The sequence below is a fragment of the Notothenia coriiceps genome, unplaced genomic scaffold (assembly GCF_000735185.1).
Source record: "Notothenia coriiceps isolate Sejong01 unplaced genomic scaffold, NC01 NC01_scaffold00000151, whole genome shotgun sequence".
Lineage (NCBI taxonomy): Eukaryota > Metazoa > Chordata > Actinopteri > Perciformes > Nototheniidae > Notothenia > Notothenia coriiceps.
The window spans coordinates 170,404-189,452 of NW_011332852.1; the positions used below are offsets into that span (position 1 = coordinate 170,404).

The 19,049-nt window shown below is 40.1% G+C and overlaps 1 protein-coding gene across 1 annotated transcript in view; it reads right to left on the minus strand.

The window, feature by feature from the left end:
- The window catches only part of pex5la (peroxisomal biogenesis factor 5-like a), a 26,340-nt gene that overhangs the window by 7,075 nt on the left and 216 nt on the right, over window positions 1-19,049 (minus strand). The window contains exons 2-6 of the mRNA XM_010771641.1: window positions 17,247-17,342; window positions 6,227-6,433; window positions 5,097-5,240; window positions 2,072-2,142; window positions 205-423 (exon numbers count right to left, since the gene is read on the minus strand). Of these exons, the coding sequence (XP_010769943.1) occupies window positions 205-423; window positions 2,072-2,142; window positions 5,097-5,240; window positions 6,227-6,433; window positions 17,247-17,342 (737 nt within the window). The remainder of the gene's footprint in view (window positions 1-204; window positions 424-2,071; window positions 2,143-5,096; window positions 5,241-6,226; window positions 6,434-17,246; window positions 17,343-19,049) is intronic.

Genomic DNA, 19,049 nt, shown 5'->3' on the forward strand with positions numbered 1-19,049 from the left:
GAAAAGAGGAAGCAAGAGAAAACAAGAGCAAGGACAAATGCAAAGTTTGTTGAGAAGGACCTCAGTTTTTCTTTTTTTTTGGTTAAGTTTATTGTCCTCTGTGTTGGAAGAACAATTTATTTTACAGCTAAATGCTACATTTTTTGTTCTCATCAGGTCTAAAGAATTGTGAAACTCTCTACCTATTCACTTGAAATACTCCACCTTTCGTGTTTTCCCACGTTGTTGGCAGTGGACACCTTGCGTGAGGAGTTAGGGGATCCCATCAGGTGGGTCTTGGACTTCAGCAGGTGCTTGTACTTCGGGCTGTGCTGCAGCCAGCGGAGCAGAGTCTCACAGGCCTCGTTGCGCATACCAGTGTTGGTCAGGCTCACTGCCAGAGCCATGAGGGCTGTGAGGTTGTTAGGGTGGAGCTCCAAACACCTGGATGGAGACAGGACATGGGAGAGAAGAGGCGCTGTAAGGTGTACACTTCAAAGGAATATCTAGATTTGACAGGCATTAATTGGGACAGGCCACAGCAAGGGAACATCAGGCGGAGGCTAATGATTTCTGGGTCATGAGGAATGAGCTGCATCTCTCCAGCAGAGGACAGTTTGCATTCTGCTCTCAGCATTGGGGTTGGATGATTTGCATAGATTTTGCATTTGAAAAAAATGCGCCTTGTGATTGTTCCAGAGCTAGAGATGGAAAGTGTGTTTGTAGCAGGTGCAAAAGTGATATCATATATTATATAATTTTGACTCGACTAAAGTCTATAATGATTTCTGTAATTAAAAAGAGGAGGGAGAAGAGCAGCAATTTTGTCGGATAAACAACTCTAGGATTAGTTAAGAGACTGGAGGAGAAGCCAAAAACAAGATTTAGCTTTCATCAAGATAATTTGAAGACAGATTTGCTGCAGCTGATGTGCCAACTTCCTTCAAACCCTCATAATCTCAGTCAAACCAAATTATTTCTGCCCCCCACTGTGATTTGCTGTTAGTGAAGATTACATAAACTTTAGTTAAGGACACTAAAATCCACCGTACACTTTCAAGGATGTGTTTTTATTATAAAATTGTATCATCTTTTTCTCAAGCCAAGAGTGACAAGACAACAATGTTATCCAGGCTGATTTGTTTGTGTACAGAATGTACTGGCTCCTATAAATAACAGAAAATAACCACACCTCAGTCACATTTGTTTGTCCAAAGCTGTGGAGACAAAGCTCACATCTTTTTTAGCATCAAAAGTGAAGCATCAAATAACAAAAACAAGACGAAAGCCAAGCAACATTTTCATTTTCAGCATATTTTTATTCTTCTCTGTGACAATATTTAGTGTAAAAAAAGCTGAATAGAGCAGGATAACACAGTGCTGGCCAAGTGAAGTGTTGCCAGTGTAGCAACAACAGGACTAATGCCAGTTAAACATCTAATCTCACTCCGTACCCAAACAGTCCCCTCACAGATGGAGCTATTACATAACGAACAAACTAAAATGTACACCATGCAAACTATCTGAGAATCTTTTGGATTAAGTGAGACTCTTGCAGGGACAAACATTTTTGTAATCCCTTTTTAAATCAACTTCATTACTATATGTATATGTAGGGGAATGGACCATATATGTTGCACTTCAATATGTAACTGTTTTTCTCCTTTTCTCTTGTGTTTCCAGTTTTTTTGTCAGTGTTCACACTCTCAGATTGCTGCCATTTCTGGCTTCAGCAGTGTTATGAATAAAAGTGGGCCACCTCCCATCGTAGACTCATACCGTGGCTCTCTGCAATCACCATCCATGTGGGGTGTCTCTATTTTAAGAATAAAATTGTTTCCTTCCAATTACCGGTTGGTTAAGTAATACAGTGAAAGAAATTGTTCAATGGTGATGCCGTTTTTCTCGGGACTATAAATATAATTTATTGCTGATTAGACTTCTGCTAGAAAGCTCATTTAAACCTCTCAGGCAAATGTTCCTACTTGTGCAAACATCTGGTTTCTTCACCAATAAAAGCTGACTGCTCTGCTAAGTCTGAGAGCATTTTTTGGATTTGAAATGGGAATTTGATGCAGTTCTTTCTCCTTACCTTTGGAGAGAGACGATCGCTGATTGCTCATTCTCATTTTCTGCCTGCGTGGTACCCAGCACTTGCCAAGCCTACAGGGGAACAAAGACAGGTAAAAGTAAACAGCAATATGGAAACCTGGGCTCCGTAGACGGTATTCTCATGGGTCTGAATCACAGTTACAGTGGCTCTGATGCTGCTGTCTGGCACTTTGAGTGTTCGTCTAGAACAGAGTGAGGGATGCAAGTCTTTCCGACACATCAACACAGAGGAGCTACAGTGCATTTAAACTTTCAGAACTTCACCACATTTTAAACCTTAAAGGTGGGGTAGGTAAGTTTGAGAAACCGGCTTCAGATACACTTTTTGTTATATTCCATGGAATGCTCTTAGCACCCCGATAGCAATGAATATCTGAAATGCTTTGACAAAAAATCCATAAAAAAATATCATCTGTGGAAGCCGTGGCGCTGTAAAAAGCACGACCAATCATTTCACCGGCCCGGCTAAAATAACTGGATGGCCTACCTGCCTGTTAGCCTTCCATCTGTGCACAAACTTATCTCGTGCCCTCATTGGTCATGTGCGCGTTCATCTGTGTTGGAGGAGGGGCTCTGTAGGGACGAGGCAGATTTTTTCCGGTTGTGTATTTTCAAATTCTAGCGCACTCGAGCTGGTTTCTCCAAAATTCCCTACCCCACCTTTAATAAGGTCAACAAGGCTGCATACAATTATGATTACATTTAGCTTAGAGCGTTTTCCTTAGAAACACTCAGGTAACCATTAAATCATCTGAGAAATAAAAAGCAATGTGTCAGTCACTGAATGAAGTTATCAGAGATGACTTACTGACATGCTGCTTTATCTCTCTAAGAAATGTAGTTGACAGTTTAGGTGAAGACTCATTTGGGTTTTGGACTCTTGGTTGGACAAAACAATATATTGAAGACTTAAAACCCAGTTTTCGAGAACCCAAAGTGAGACCTTCAGATTTCTTGTTTTGTCTCCCAAGTGCAAAACCACCAAATATATATAATTTACTATAATGTAAAACATAGAGAGAATCCGGAAATATCCCTTGAGAAGTTATTACCATCTACTGAGTTGCACAGTAAAATCTCTTCCCTTAAAGGTGACCTATCATGCAAAATGCACTTTTGTTCGTCTTTTATACATGAATATGTGTCCTCTGTGTTCCAGGGAACTCACCAAGTGTCAGAAAACACAACCCTCTCTCTTTTCCTCCATACCCAAATCTCTAAAAAAGGGGCTGCAACGGATCTGATACAGACTGATCCAGATTTGAACACTGTCCTGACGTCAGGATGGTGGCGCTACGGCTATTGGGCCAACTCTCCACCTATCAGGGGAATGTGGGGTTGGGCCACGGCCGGTCATTGCTGCTCGAAAGCGCTGGAGACGATGTAGTACATATGCCAGGCCTGTAAGTGGCGCTGTAGTCTGCCACCAAAGCAGCGAAGAAGACTTCCTGTGCATGGTTGCCCTTCTGTTTATTCTCCGCTGTGGCTCTTTTTCTCCCTCTCCGAGGCAAGCGTTTGCTCCCGCTGCTGTAATTCAATGCAATCCCTCCCCGTCGAGGCAAGCACTGTAATTCTCTCCGGTTAGTCCACCAGCAGATGACAAACAACCGCCTCTCCGCCTCTTCCAAGGACGAGGGGACCGTGCGGCAGAGTTTCAGTTTCGCCGGTCAAGATGTCCGTTAAAGTTTAAATCTTCAGGACAAAATTAGAAAAGTGCCGTTCAAAGGTCTTCTTTGTTATTTATTGAGCTTTAAAACAAATGAATAACGTCTCTATATAATAATATAATAAAACACGGAGGACGGAGATCTATTTTTCTCCCCCTCTTCTGACTTGATCAGAGCACGCTCCCCTCTCCTGCAGGGGGGCGTGGTCAGCTGCAGCTCACAGAATCAGAACCCCTGCAAAAACAGGGCGAACAGCAAATAGAGCGAAATGAGGCATGGCTAAAATGCATGATCTGTTTGGTATTTTGAAAACAGAAACGTATGAATATACCTTATATAGGTATGGCCCTACAATATATCATTTAAATATAGCATGATAGGTGTCCTTTAAATGTTTAACTGATCCTCAAAATAGTTGAAGATTGATTTTCTATCTGACTGAAAGATGAATTCTTCAAAAGGTTGTTGAGTTTACGCTCAGTAAAGTTGAATGTCACTGTGTGAGAGGCACTGCGGTTGATCTTTGTGCGGTGCCTCGGCAGGGACATGCAAATGGAGTTTCCCTTGATCAGCACAAGAGGGCAGACAATGATGTAACTAACCTCAAATCCAAATGTGAGATTAAGATATTGCTCCTCTGTTTGTGTGTGTAAGGGCATACTTAATAACCTGTTCTAAAGCTAATCTCTGTAGATGCGTTTTTGTTCCCGCTCTTCAAAATGAGGGTCGAAATTATTTCTGAATGATTCAGAGGTCTTCACAGTGGGGCAATAAGCCACTAAGCGCCCTAGGATGAATTTTGGAATCGTATTAGTTCCATACACCGCGGGATAATCCTCCCCTCTGAATAACTGCCACATTTCTGTATATTCAAGGGGATTCTGAAAGTACTTTGTATGAAGGCTTTGCTCTTCCAGCCTGCAAAGAGGTCACTCCTTTAGAAACGGGGAGAATACAAAAAGGAGAAAAAAGCTTCGGAATGAGCTATTATTCAGCTCACTGGGCAAATGGAAATTCTCATCATGAGTATGAACAAGTTGACTATTTTTGATACAGATAACCGCTCTTTATCAAGAAAAAAACCTCCTTTGCCCTCTACAGGCCATCAGCGTCTAGCCTGTGGGTGCTGCCTCCTAAATCTGCTCCACACTGCCTGTGTGGTCCGTGAGCCATTCTGCCTCTAGCTTCTATCAATGAGAACCAGTTATTGTGGTTGTATTGAGCCAAAAACTTTGCACTAAAAACGAGAAGACTCAGAGTGCAGTTTTACTGGCCATATAGGCTGTAAATGTGCCCCATCCCAAAATACATGTGTCTGTGTGTTTTGAATGAATTCACCTCTGAATCTTGAGGGTCCTGCAGGACGGCTCCTTCCAGCATAAGCACAGCATTTTGCAAGTCTCCCTCTCGAGACTTCTTTTGTCCCTCTTCAAATGCGTTAGACAAGTCTTTGTAAGGATTATCTGTGTGGAAGTAGTAACCCTGTAAGCAAAAAACGAAATATAAGGACATATACATTGTCAGTTTTTCTCTCTTTCATATTCAAATGAAAACCAGGGCTACTGTCCTGTGCAGTTGTATATTTAGGAAAGCTCCAGCAGCAGCAATTGATCTTTTCTGCTTCACATCAAACCTGGGCTGAGCTCCCCCAGGTTTGTCTGTTCTTTTTAAATGTTAAACTTTGCATTTTCAAACTGTGATTACCCTGGTGTGTTGTTGACCGCTTCTGGGCGCAATGACTTTGAAATAGCTGTTCTTTTAAGAACTAGTTCTGCACGGGGATCAATCAGTGAGCCCAAGAGGTCTGATCTCGTATCATTTCCTTATACGCTCAGCTGATTTTACTGACTACATTATACTGCCCAACTATATGCACTGCCCTCTTAGGTCTACCAATGATATATACACAGGGTGTAATATAGGCTATTTAACGTTGGTTTTTAATAATTTAGTTATGTTAAGTTAAAGCCTTTTATTGTCATTATACACAGAGTACAACAAAAATGTAAACATAGCTAAATTGTAAGTAAGTAATTGTAAATAAGCTCAGCAATATTAAGGAGTTGAACTCCCTGGTAAACCATAACACTGTACAAACAGGATACCCCTCGGCCTTCAGTTTTGAGCTTGGTTTCAAATGATCACTGTCTGGTAATATTGAAGTTTTCACACCAGACAACCAAGTTTAAAAGAACAGTTTGACATTTTTGTGAGTTGCTTTTTTAGAGTGGCACGATATTCTCAGCTAACATTCTGCAAGGGAGATAATTAGGTGTATTTCCCAAACTGTTGAACGCCTCCTTTCAGGCGCAATTAGAGGGGATGGCTTATCATTTTTCCCTTTTGGAGTTGAGCATGATTCAGGTGTATTTACATCTTATTCAAAAGTACAATAAACTTGCTGTATACCACATAAAATATGCTTGGAAACTAATAGTACAATTAAGCTCTAGATGGGCATGTTTTACTCTGCAGCGGCGATCAGTCCTCTCTACATCGATGTCATCAGGACAGATTCCTGCACATGCTGCTGATCGTAACAGTGTAATGGTAGTGACCTTCTCATGTGGAGAGACAGAGGAGGGAATCTGTGCCTGCTCGTTTTCCGTCAGCCAGTTCCTCCGAGCCAGCTCTTCCCACTCGGCCTGCATCTTATCCCAGAACTCGGTATCTGACTGCAGACGACAGAGAGAGAGGGAGACAGTGGGAGGAAGAAGGGAGGATAGATGGTGGAGATGAGAAGAGGAGCAGAAGTGATTAGTGCACAGTGGAACCACTGCTTCTGTAATTTCCCATCATCCTGTCTGTCCGGCTAAATGGCTTTAACCTATGGACCGTCACACTTCCGATGAGTCATTACATCTGCAAGTCGTATCAGAGCTTAAAGGAATCCACACTCACAATGCAAACACGTGGATAGCTCCAGCATGAACAATCAAGATAACAACCTATTTTCACTTTCAAATTGATTGACAGGTCTTTTTAAAATGCAAATGAAATATAACTAATTATAGGTAATTCAATTAACTCTTAATAGGAACTAAGTCTAAAGTACTATAATTTCTGACGCCGCTAAAGATGAGTTAACATTAAGAATGTTTGTTTACAGCTGGAAAACAGCCTGGTATTTTCTTGCTTAATCATGCAATTGAATAGACTTCTCATTTATTTGGTCCCAAAATATCAGATTGGGGCTTTAACATCTTTATTAGCTTGACATTTGAACTGTTATTTGTTGGCATTTCAGTTAACTGACTGAATCCTCGAAGGTTAGCAGCTGGGTATGCCAATCCTTCTCCTGAAGCTTTTGATTTTCTGTCAGCCAGGAAATTAAGCTGGTAGATTGAGGGCCTGTATTGGTTATTCATTTAATTTCTCCCAATAGCAGCATTGTTTGAATTTGTCTCAATACAGTGACTATTTTTGGTGTTTTGCCACCATTATTTTCTTTGCCTGTATTGGGATTCAAAAAATCTATGTTACTGTGAATGGATGTAACAAGCTTGGAGAAGTCAGCTTGGAGAAGTCAGAGTTAAGACGGAACATGTTGGAACGAGATTATGCTATAAAACAAATCCTACATTAAGCTGCTGCTAGACAATGTTTTACACTTCAGAAATCAGCGCTTTAATCTCAGTTATGTTGGCTGGATGATGAGTTTGCTTCAAATTATAACCGTAGAACATTGAAGACATTGTTCATTTTTACTTTTCCTCAAACCCAGCATTCTATTAGATTTCCGTGAAAATTGTGTGTGTGTCATTTGTCCAATTTATCAGCTAGCTAGAAGAAAATTAATAACCTAAATCCAGATCAGACCATAAGAGTGGTTTGGAAAAATTGCAGTCAAAAGGCAAAGCAGAGTGATGAGCAACTCGAGGAAATATAACCTCGAGTCAGACGTACAATTTTCCTCTTGAGCCTGATTGCTTATTGAATTGGCGCGGGTTAAGTGTTGTTGAAAAACTCAAGTTTTCATATTCAAACTTGGACTGAAGGTTAATTTGGTTCTATGTAGATACATATTGAGCTCATTGGATGTCTTCAAAATAATTTAATTGTTTAAAAAATATAATTAAAGATCATAGTATAGGTTTAGTTTGAATCCTCCTTCTGTTTTAATTATCTCAGTCCTTAAATAACTTAAAGGGGACCTATCATGCAAAATGCACCTTTGTACGTCTTTTATACATGAATATGTGTCCCCGGTGTGTCAGGGAACTCACCAAGTGTCAGAAAACACAACCCTCTCTCTTTTCCTCCATAACCAAATCTCTAAAAACGGGGCTGCAACGGATCTGATACAGACTGATCCAGATTTGAAGATTCTCTGACGTCAGAAACGAGGAGCTCCGCCTATATGGGCAAATCTCCACCTATCAGGAGGAGACAGCCACGGCCATTGCCGTTCGAAAGCGCTGGAGACGCTGTTGTACATATGACAGGCCTGTGGGTGGCGCTGTAGTCTGCCACAAAAGCAGCGAAGAAGACTTCTCACAGATTCAGCCCTTGCAAAAACAGGGCTAAAAAAGAGCAAATAGAGCGAAATGAGGCATGGCTAAAATGCATGATCTGTTTGGTATTTTGAAAAAAATACTTCGCAGACATGTTTTGTATAGGCATGGCCCTACAATATATTATTCAAATATAGCATGATAGGTCCACTTTAATTCTCTCTATAAACAGACACTTTCAATTTTAACCTTTAGAATGTATGCATGTAGAATGAATGTTTTATGATATGCCATTATATACTTTATCATTTGATCAGCTATTATCTTGTTTTATGACTAAATACCTTTTAATTACAGCCCTATTTGTCCCAGCTTGAGTTTTTCTTGTGGTTATCATCAAATGTTTGCATACCAAAACACACTCGACTAGGTTGGCAAACATTGTAAACATTGTTCTGTCCAAACAGCAGCGTTTTGGCCTTGTCATTGTGAGCACTGCCAAAGAACAGCTTCACAGAGCTGCTGCCATGGCTGTTAACTTTTAAATTCCTTCCCTCCGCTATGCCGAGCAGCAGGTATCTGTTTCCTCTGCCGTCTCTAATTGGAGTGATATTGCACACTGTCAAACCACAGACCATAAAAAAAGTCAGTGCTTATGTGCAATTAAACGTGTCCTTATGATTAAACAACATGTTTTACTGCAGTGTAAATAAGCAGGCATTTTGGAAAGAGTTCAGACTTTTACATCAATTAAAACTTAAACAAACAATTCCCTCTGGAGCTTCGCGATTTCTTACGTCAGTATAGGTAGACGTGAGATTAGTCGGTTACAAATCTGGTTGAGTTCCCAGGAAAATACAGCTATTTAAGAAATCTCCAAATAATGTGTGGATCCCCTGATCACATTTATGTATTTGAGGATTTAGTATGAAACTATTTTGTTCCCTGTTTGTCAACAATTATGCTAAAAATAGGCTATTTATGTTCCATGTGAAACAGTTAAAGAAGAAGAACTTTAATGACCATAAAACAACATGCCAAATCATTCTTCTTCAATATTGTATATGGCGCTTCAATGGGATTTAACTCTAGGTTGTTGTGTATGGGTCATTGTGATGAAAAAATATAATCACGCACTATTATGCAAGGAAAGAGGATGACCAAAGAAACACTTAATAGACTTTCAAACTGTCAATGTGTCTTGATATTGTTGAAAGAGCATGAAAAGTAGTCAATGTGGTCGCTGATGGTCGCCACAGCCTTTAACACACAACCTGTAATGTGCCGTTTTGGTATTCAAGTGTGGACATGGACATGGTGCACTCACATCCCCTGGGTTTGTGAAAATATAAAGGATTACAATAAAGTTAATGTTCTGCATGGGTTTCAGGCCACCTTGACTTTCAACCAGACAGCAGATGCAAGTTTATTGTTAGATCGTGTCGTTAATTTTTTTTTTACAACAGCCTGCAGTTGCAAATTATGACCTCCAGGGGGCTTGTTCTGTAACAAGGTACAACATAACGTTTTAGTGCACATACAATGCCTAACAAGCTAACATATTAGCTAAGTCCTCTTGGGATGGAGTTGGAAGTCTTTGATACATGTATGACTTGTTGAGGGATGCAGATCTTCTTCTGTCCCTTCTATCCCTCCTATTGTTTTTCAAAATGTACACACAGTTCTTCGTGAGCTCTGTCTTTGCCTCCAGCGTACATTATCACCACTACAGATGAAGTTAACGTCATGCCTGTTTTTCATGTGAGTTTTTTTTCCAACCGAATGATTCTTGGCTGCCTTCCTGTCAGTCGCAGAGCAAACCGGGAACAGTAATGCTAACCAGAGCAGAACAGTCTCCTGTGACTAATATATAGAATCCTTTTGGCTAGAGCCTCATCAGTTGTGTGTGTGTGTGTGTGTGTGTGTGTGTGTGTGTGTGTGTGTGTGTGTGTGTGTGTGTGTGTGTGTGTGTGTGTGTGTCCAAGGACTTCTCATCTCCACATCTTGGAGACTTTTGATTGACGTGGAGGCAATAGTATGGCCCCTGATGGTGAGAGATGTCAGGTAATTGCAGGCCGCTGACTCTCAGACAAATTGCCTGAAGATGAGTCTCGCCTGTCAACTCTGTCAGTAAGTGCTTTATCAAGTTGGAGGAAATCCATAGGTGTAGGGAATGTAAGGAATGAAGAAGTCATAGATGTACACATTTTTTATCAGGAACTTGGATTTGGAGGCTAGCATGACAAAGAAATTGGGTTGCCATTCCACTAGAGCCTCATTTAGCAGTTCACATTGTATTTATTTATTTAGATATGTCTTTTATAGAAGTGGTCAGTCAGTAAAAGTAGCAAAATTGTAATGAAACTATAAACCATTACAAGGTAGCTTCGTTAGTATTATTATTTTAATATGTCCAAACTAAGGTAATCAACCCGCACGACTGCACTGAAAATTATGTTCCAATATATTTGATTTTTTACAAGAGGTGTGTTTGTGCTTGGATCAGCTGGGATACTACCTCATTATATTGAAATGTGTTGATTTGCTGCTTTAGAATTTGAATCATGTCACTGAGTGAGCAGGGAGACATAGAAAAGGAAAACCATGTGTGTTTGCTGCCCTCCATAAAGTAGACTTTGTGAACTTTAGTTTAATGGTAGATATGGATGATGTTTGATACGTATCTATACATTTGATGGTTTATTAAGTGAAAGAAAGAAAACCTAGCATCAGTTAAGGCTAAATGATAACTGTAGCTTTTGTATTCCCAGATTGATTTGTGAGCAGACCAGCTGCAGGCTGTTCTCTGTACTGTAAATATCAAATATTGATCAAATGTGAAGGTGCCTTATTATCCCATGAGGGATGGACTGTGAGATGTCAGGACACTTAAATTCATTCATGTCATCATGTGCAAGCAGCCTTTTTATCATGTGACTTGTCAAGGTGGAGCTATCGTTAAACTAGTTTATGTACTGCTTGCTTGGTACTTACACTCATAACCTACAGCATAAGGATTAAACTGCACATATGTTTTGGAATTTACAAGGCAACTATAAAAGCTGTTAAGTATATCTTATGGAGTACAATATTTAATACATGTAGTATAGTGGAATTCTAAAGTAACATATAATGGAAACATCCAAGTAAAGTACCAATACCTCAAACACTTATTGACTACAGTATAAGTACAGTACCTGATTTGTTTCAATGTAATGTGGGTGTATGTCATGTGACTTGGCAATTTTTCAATGTTAATATGAATGTTTGTCATGCTTCAGCAATTATGCTCGTTTACATAATATAGCCTACATTTCCATTTTCCTTATTTCTCACCTTGCCTTTATTTGCACTGCGTCTTAGTCCATCATCTTGATATTTGCGTCTTATAGACAGTCTGTTAATTGTTTGCGTGGTCAAATCCTGATGTGTAACTTCTCCGCCCCCTAACTTAAACATAATTGACATCAAATTGCTCGCAGTTTTTAATTTACAAGAAATCTATTCATATTTGTTAATAATGCTGTGAAGGGTGCTTTTACACTGGCATTGGCAGTTTAATTATGTCGAACAAGACAAAGATACAGCGAGGCAATTTATATCCTGTGTATCACTGGAGCGAACTCATAGCTGTGACTCTAATTTCAGCAGCTCTGATGAAGTGTTACGTGAAATGGATTAAATCCAGAGTGCTTCCTGCCGCCAAATATGTCACCACTGTTTGGAAATGAACCGAGGTCTGCAGGGTCTGTGGGGGATTCATTAACTTCATGAATACATTATTGATAATCATGGCAAAGGTTACAAATACCCTCTGCTGTGGCTGTACCCACTTTTAGAGAAGGTATATTTACATTCTGCCTCTAGAATCCAATTAGTTGTGGTTTAGTCAGCTAGACTGAGGCAACAAATACAGTGAAAGTAAATGTTCACCGCCAGGGAGGTAATTTGTAGAGCTTGATAATTCCTGCTAAATCAGCTAAAACACAGAAATTGAAGCTTCAAACTTTATTTCACTAAAATATTAAATTGTACCCTGGATGGGAAAACCGAAACTCTGTTGGTTTTGCTATAGAAAATATAAATGTGTTTAAACGGAATGTTTGCCTGATAATTTACAGCATTGTAAGGACTTGTTTGGTGTTGTATACTTAGAGCATTTGTTAAAGCATAATTTGTTCCCTAGCGAACAATATTTAATCTGCCATTAAAGGTGGGGTAGGTAAGTTTGAGAAACCGGCTCAAGATACACTTTTTGTTATATTCCATGGAATGCTCTTAACATCCCGATAGCAATGAATATCTGAAGTGCTTTGACAAAAAATCCATAAAAAAACTTCATCTGTGGAAGCCGTAGTACTGTAAAAAGCACGACCAATAATTTTAGCCTGACCTGCTAAAATAACTGGATGGCCTACCTGCCTGTCAGCCTTCCATCTGTGCACAAACTTATCTGTGCCCTCATTGGTCATGTGCGCGTTCGTGTGTGTTGGAGGAGGAGCTCTGTAAGGAAGTGACAGATTTGTTCCTGTTGTGTATTTTCAAATTCTAGCACACTCGAGCTGCTTTCTCCAAAAATTACCTACCCCAACTTTAAGCGTCTGTGTTTTCTTGAGTTTGGTCAATATGACTCAAAACCACTTCTCGATTTATACAAATCTTTCAGTCAAATGATTGTTAGGAAAATCTGTAGGACATTTTGCATATGAATACAAAAGGGAAGTGTAGCTCTATAGGCTTTGAAGCTTTTGGCAACCATCAAGCACATTATTTCAGGCTAGTTATGGGACTCATTTTTCATGATTCGCTTACTCAGTATTTATTCTACTGGAAAGAACATTGTCAAGACCCTATACATTTGTTTTTAACAATATTTTTAATTTCCTTGAGCGAATGCCTTGCTGGCAAAATCAGATGATTTAGTGAAATGTTCAGTAAAGATATTTGTTTCATGTATCGATAGGTGTGTGAGTGATACTTAAGTGTACTATATTTGTATCTGTTTACCTAAGTTTAAGTTGTGCTAACTTGAAATTCACTCTTTAGAGGAAACCAAGTACATGAATAGGGTTTACTCATTCTCTTTGGGGGCTTACAGTACCAAGAGTCTCATTATTTCACACAGAGCAAAGAAAGAGAATAGATTTCCTCATCTCCAGAGCAAGGCTGGCCTTCTGATGTTAATGAGCCGCCCACTGCTCCACTGCGTAGACCGAGTCTGTGGTCAGCAAGACAAAAAGAGGAGGCCCAAGTGCTGATAACGTCACTCAGAGAAGAATGCAATATATTGCAGTGGATGCGACTAAGCTCTACCTGAATGTCTGTGATTGCAACACATGGAGCTACTGCAGCCAGGGCATTACTGCAGTCAACTTTTAATATAAGACATGTGGATGGTGTTGAGGGGGCTGTTGCTTGGTAATGTGGGATAAATCTATTAAGCTTTAACATCCGGAGCTTGGTTGTTTTGTCTGGATTTATCTACTTTATTAGTTGTGTGGTTATGTGGTCACACTGGCCTTTTATAAACAAAGCAAGAACTGTTTGCACAAGTCATTATGTTCAAATTCCTCATACTGCACTGTATTTATGTTCATGTGATGTCACAATTATGATGCCGTGTTTTTTTACTCTTTATTCAGGAACTATGTATGTATGTCACCTTATCACTCATGAGATTGCTTCCTTGACAGTTCATTGGTTGAAGAGTCATATGCTCCTGTATGCTGAAACCAAACTTTTAATGTCCTTGGATCCTGTTTTTTTCTATTTTCAATTCTGCCTTTAGTCCCGTTGAATTGTGCTCTGGTTTGTTTCCCATCTTGGTGCAATTCATTTGGTTTGATCTGAATCTAGCAAGTGTTCTCTCCTTCGACAAAGTGGTCTTAGTCCCGTCACAAACAAACTGGGAAGCGATTCATTTGTGGTGAGAAAGTTTGACATTAGCTATAACCAGGTTTAAAGTCTCAGCTACCTTGCAAATGAATTGAGGTCTGACCTTGAGTAGCAACAAGATACACAGCCTTCTGTTGGGAGGATTTAGGCTTTAAGACCTGTTCCTCTAATAAACCTTCTATCGTACCCCTGTGGTTGTTTCATTGTTGAGTTTGGTTTGCTAGAGTTTTTCGCAGAAGGAAAACAAAAATAATGGGAAAAGTTTACCTAACCCATTCACTAATTCGGATCAGAGCAGACTATCTATACTTTTACAATAACCCAGATTTTCTCTCTTTTGTTTTTTTATGCAGTCATTTGGCTGAACCAGGGTTTGACTATCACCCTCATTTTCATGTAAGCAGCTTCACTGGAAAAGTTGAGTGTCTGCTTAGGGACACACTGATTGAAGCTGTTGAAGTGAGTGAGAGCATTAAGCTATTCATTTACTTTTTCCAATTCGCATTTCCCCATCAGGTCTGTGGATTAAAACCACTGACCTTTTGATGACAAGCTTCAATCTCCAACTTCTCGGCAACTGCCTTTGCAATCTCTCACTAAACCCGAGCTGCCTGAGAACAATATTCAGCAAGATAAAAGTGAACCTGTCCCCCTAGCGTTTTTAATCAAACATGAGGCCACAGTGTCACCTTCATCTCCTCTTTATCTCCACTGTGAAAGCACTTTGTCGTGCCTCACAGCCAAAATACTGTTCCCTGAAGTCCAATTTAGCCTGCAGCTGTTACAGTGCTTCTCTTTTTAATAAAAATATTACATTGTCATCAGCCCTCAGTAATTTGTGGTATCCCCATGTGACATGAACCATCACTTAGCTCCACATAACATATCTCTTTATCAGCTTCTTTGTGAGAGAATTCCCTCTGAGCTTCCTTTGTTATTTTATTAAACAGTTTTTTAACAGCGCAAACTTTGTAAAATGGAGGATATTTAGGATCCTCATTCCTCTGTGAGTCCTAATTTTTATATATTAGGGTACTTAGTCTAATTGAATGAATTGTTAGAAAGGCGGTGTGCTGATTTAATGTTCTGTCTGCTATCTGAGACATCTCTGTACCTCCATGTCTTTATAAGTATGAGGAAGCATGCCTATGCACAGCCGTGAATGGAAATTATCTGATTATGTGCTCTGAGATTTTCACTTGAAGCCAAAATGGCTGACCACTTGCATCAGAGCGCCTCTAGAGTGAAAGGCCAGCACTCAGGCTGTTCGATCGAAGCTGCGAGATACTGTTTCCGATCGATGCTCCATGCTCTGACGCTTGTCCAGGAGAATCCCAGAATCCCATCAGTTACCTGCCCTCTGGATATGTCTGCAATTAATGTGGAGGATGCAGCTTGCGGCTTATACAAGACGTTACATCATCTCTAACTTTGGGAAGGGATCCCCAAGTGGACCATCCACTTCTCTGAATCTGCTCCCCCACTTTCTCACCATCATTTTGTTCCTGCTCCATTATTTATTGACCATTACACGGTGTGCAACAGTCTACTGTAGCCCTCTGTAATGCTGAAGTAACTCAATAGTGCAGAGTTCACTCCCATTTTCGTGGAAAGGACATTGAGTGGTAGAGTGGTTTTTATGTGAAGTAAAACACTTTTTTTGGGTTCTCTAAACTCCTGTACAGTTCAGACACTCTGCTACAGTTCGATAGCTGTTGAACCAATGTTTTACCTTTCCAAAAATATCTTTGGTTAAAAGAACATCTACTGCAAATAGTGTGGAAAAAATTCAGTTCCATCCGTTTATCAGTAAATTAAAATAGTACATTGAATGTACCATTACATTAAAGGGAATGTGATAAAAGTCCTTTAAGCTACTAATAAAAGCCTATGTTTTAGGGATGACAAATATAATTGTAATTTAATGGCACAGTATTACATCTCCAATTGTCCGAATCAAGAGTGAGAATCAAGCCATAACCAATAACTTTAACTTCAGTACCCCCTTAGTTACCTACTGTAATAACTCTGGGCACAAAACTGTCAAAACTATTTACCTTTTTGATCGTAAGCCAGCTCAGAGTCGTGAATATATTTCTGGGTCACACACCCCGTGAACTTGAGTGTGTGTGTGATGTCTTGGCATGGACTATTAAACTGTCAGCTACCATCCCAGAGGCGACTTCTTTGCAGGAAGCACAATAGCGATGATTTGACAAGGAGATAAAGGGCTGAGGGAGTCAGGTAGATGTATTCAAATTGCAGGAACGATTATGAGGCTACATGGGCAATGATGCACGAAATGTGACACCGGATAAGGGATTCTTGGCTTGAAGTTCACAGAATTCTCATTTAATTGCACCTCTTTATTTAAATATTTCCGACAGCAATCAAAAGATGTTTCCATCCCTTTTCACAAGAATTACAGAACAGTATTAAGAACTAATGACAGGGGTGGCTAATTATACTGAAGAAAAAAACGAGTATTACAAATATATGCAATACCCCACATTTCTTAATGTAAATATTTTATGATCAACTTATTCTCATCGGATCTGTCTGGGTAGCCTTATTGGGAACAGTCTCATTCACTGGAGCAGAGAAATTGCACTGAAGTGAACCAATTATAACTGAATTAATTTAGAACATTTGAAGAACCTAACCAACCCAAACCTCATAAAGCCCAAGTGGTTGCACTTAGCATTGAAAGCTTTTTTAATACAACATTATTTATTTTCAATTGTATCGTATTTATGTCTCAATATGTCCGTCTTACATACTAGTATGTTCAATTTCTCTCCCTTCTACAGTGTTTGTATACAAGCTAACAATGGCTAACAAAGCTAACCTGGCTAGAACTTGTTTTTCTGACATGTTGTACTAGTACTCAGTCAAACTTGTGTGTTCTCATTTCCAACTTTGCACGTAAATAGATCACAGCATCTTGCTGATTGAATCGCAGTCATCTGTTTAAGGCAGCATCTCTTACAGCTAATCCGCCCTGACACTCCCAAAATAAATCACAGGGCATCGAGGAGACAAAGTTTGGCTATTTTTAATAATGAAAAACCAACTTTCCTGCTAAGTCTTAAAAGTCTGCTCTCTGACAGGTGACATATGTTAGCAGCACTCTGCTTACCTCAACAGCAGCCTTGGCTCGCTCAAACTCCTCCTCCAGGGACTGATGTCTGGACAGGCGGGCGCTGCCCAACCGCTGCTCCTTGGTTAGGCGAGCCTGTCACACACACAGACACACACCTCTCATAATATATACAAATGCACAAACTAAATCCATTAAACATACACGCAATCACAATCACCACACATCACAAGGAGAGCGTGAACACATCCGCATAGCAAATGCGGACACACACACACACACACACACACACACACACACACACACACACACACACACACACACACACACACACACACACACACACACACACACACACACACACACACACACACACACACACACACACACACACACAATCAGCCAGAGAGAGAGACAGGCAGGCAGAGTGTGCAGGGTCAGCCGTCTCTGCTTTCCCAGGGACGAGTAAATATCCCTGCCTCGACAAAGCCTCTGACATGCTTAGGAAGGCCAGCAGAATCACTACTGTCAGCATCCCCCCCACCCCTCATCTGAATGCCATGCTACTCATCCAGCCTCTCGCAATTTCACCACTCACCCACCCTCTCCCTTTCCCGTGCACCTCCACATGCAATATCTGATGCTGATATGCTCTCAGTTACAAACTTGCACAGAGAGCCTTGATCAACTGTGAAAAATGAAAGTAGACCAATTTCACGCACATGGTTTGTTTTTTGAAAGTGTGGTGTCATTTACGTGATTCAACATTACATGCTTGGATGTGATATTGCACACTAGATTGTATGTATTCAAGGGTTACCAAATCCATAACAGAGCCTGAGACATTAATTCCTCCAGAAAAGGCCAGCCAATACCTGTAACAATTCCGCTCGTTACAGACTGCCATTATGCAAGATTAATAGAGGTTACTTAATCTCGGTATTAATGGACTCAGAATAAATTGCAATTTAATGAAGACAACCATATTTCTTATTTAAAAGAACGAAAACGCAGTTTAATAATACATCTCACAACTTTGCTGTTTGCTGTGGTGCCCTATGGACCCTCCTCACTATGCTCTAGTAGAGTTGTTGAAGGAAAAATCCACCCAAAGATTTTAACTCTATTTACGAAACCCTTGTTGACTATTTGATTGCTTTTCTGCTTGTATTTATTTATTTAGTTGTTGTAATATACACAAAATAAATCATAATGATACCAGTTGTTTGTGTCAGAATCTGGTACTAGTTTTTCGGAAACAAAGAGGGATTCTTTACAGACTTTTAATTTTCACTTAAACACAGGGATGGGCTCAATGTAGAAGTGGCAATAACACCAATTTGTTTCGACAACAAGATTCAATTGACCAGAGAGGAAGCTGCCGGATGTTGTTTTGAGTCAAATTTGTTAGTAATTGGTGCTTATTCTGTTAATTAATTTGCTAATTTAGAGTAGCTACATTCATTAGTTGGAAGTGCTGTTTCAGGCTGTTCTGTTTATTTTTTTAGCTGACTCACCCTAAAACCAATCTTCCAGTAAAAAGGGTCTTTAAATATGCTTGATGGCTACATACAGGACATCCTGCTAAACATGTTAGTCTAAAGCTGTCACAGTCCAAACTGTGTCCCTGTTCGTTCCCCTGTGTGTGTGTGTGGAGAGGGTGTGGTGTCCCTTGCAGGCAGCAGCCTGATTGCTCTCACCTGGCCGTCCGACTCAGCTGTCCCTCATCATCTAATCAGGACACAGCTTATCTACTCCAGTCTCCCAGCAACTCACCGCCAGATTGTTTTCTACACCAGTAGACACCAGGCGGCTAGTGATGCGAGGTTATGGATAACCTCG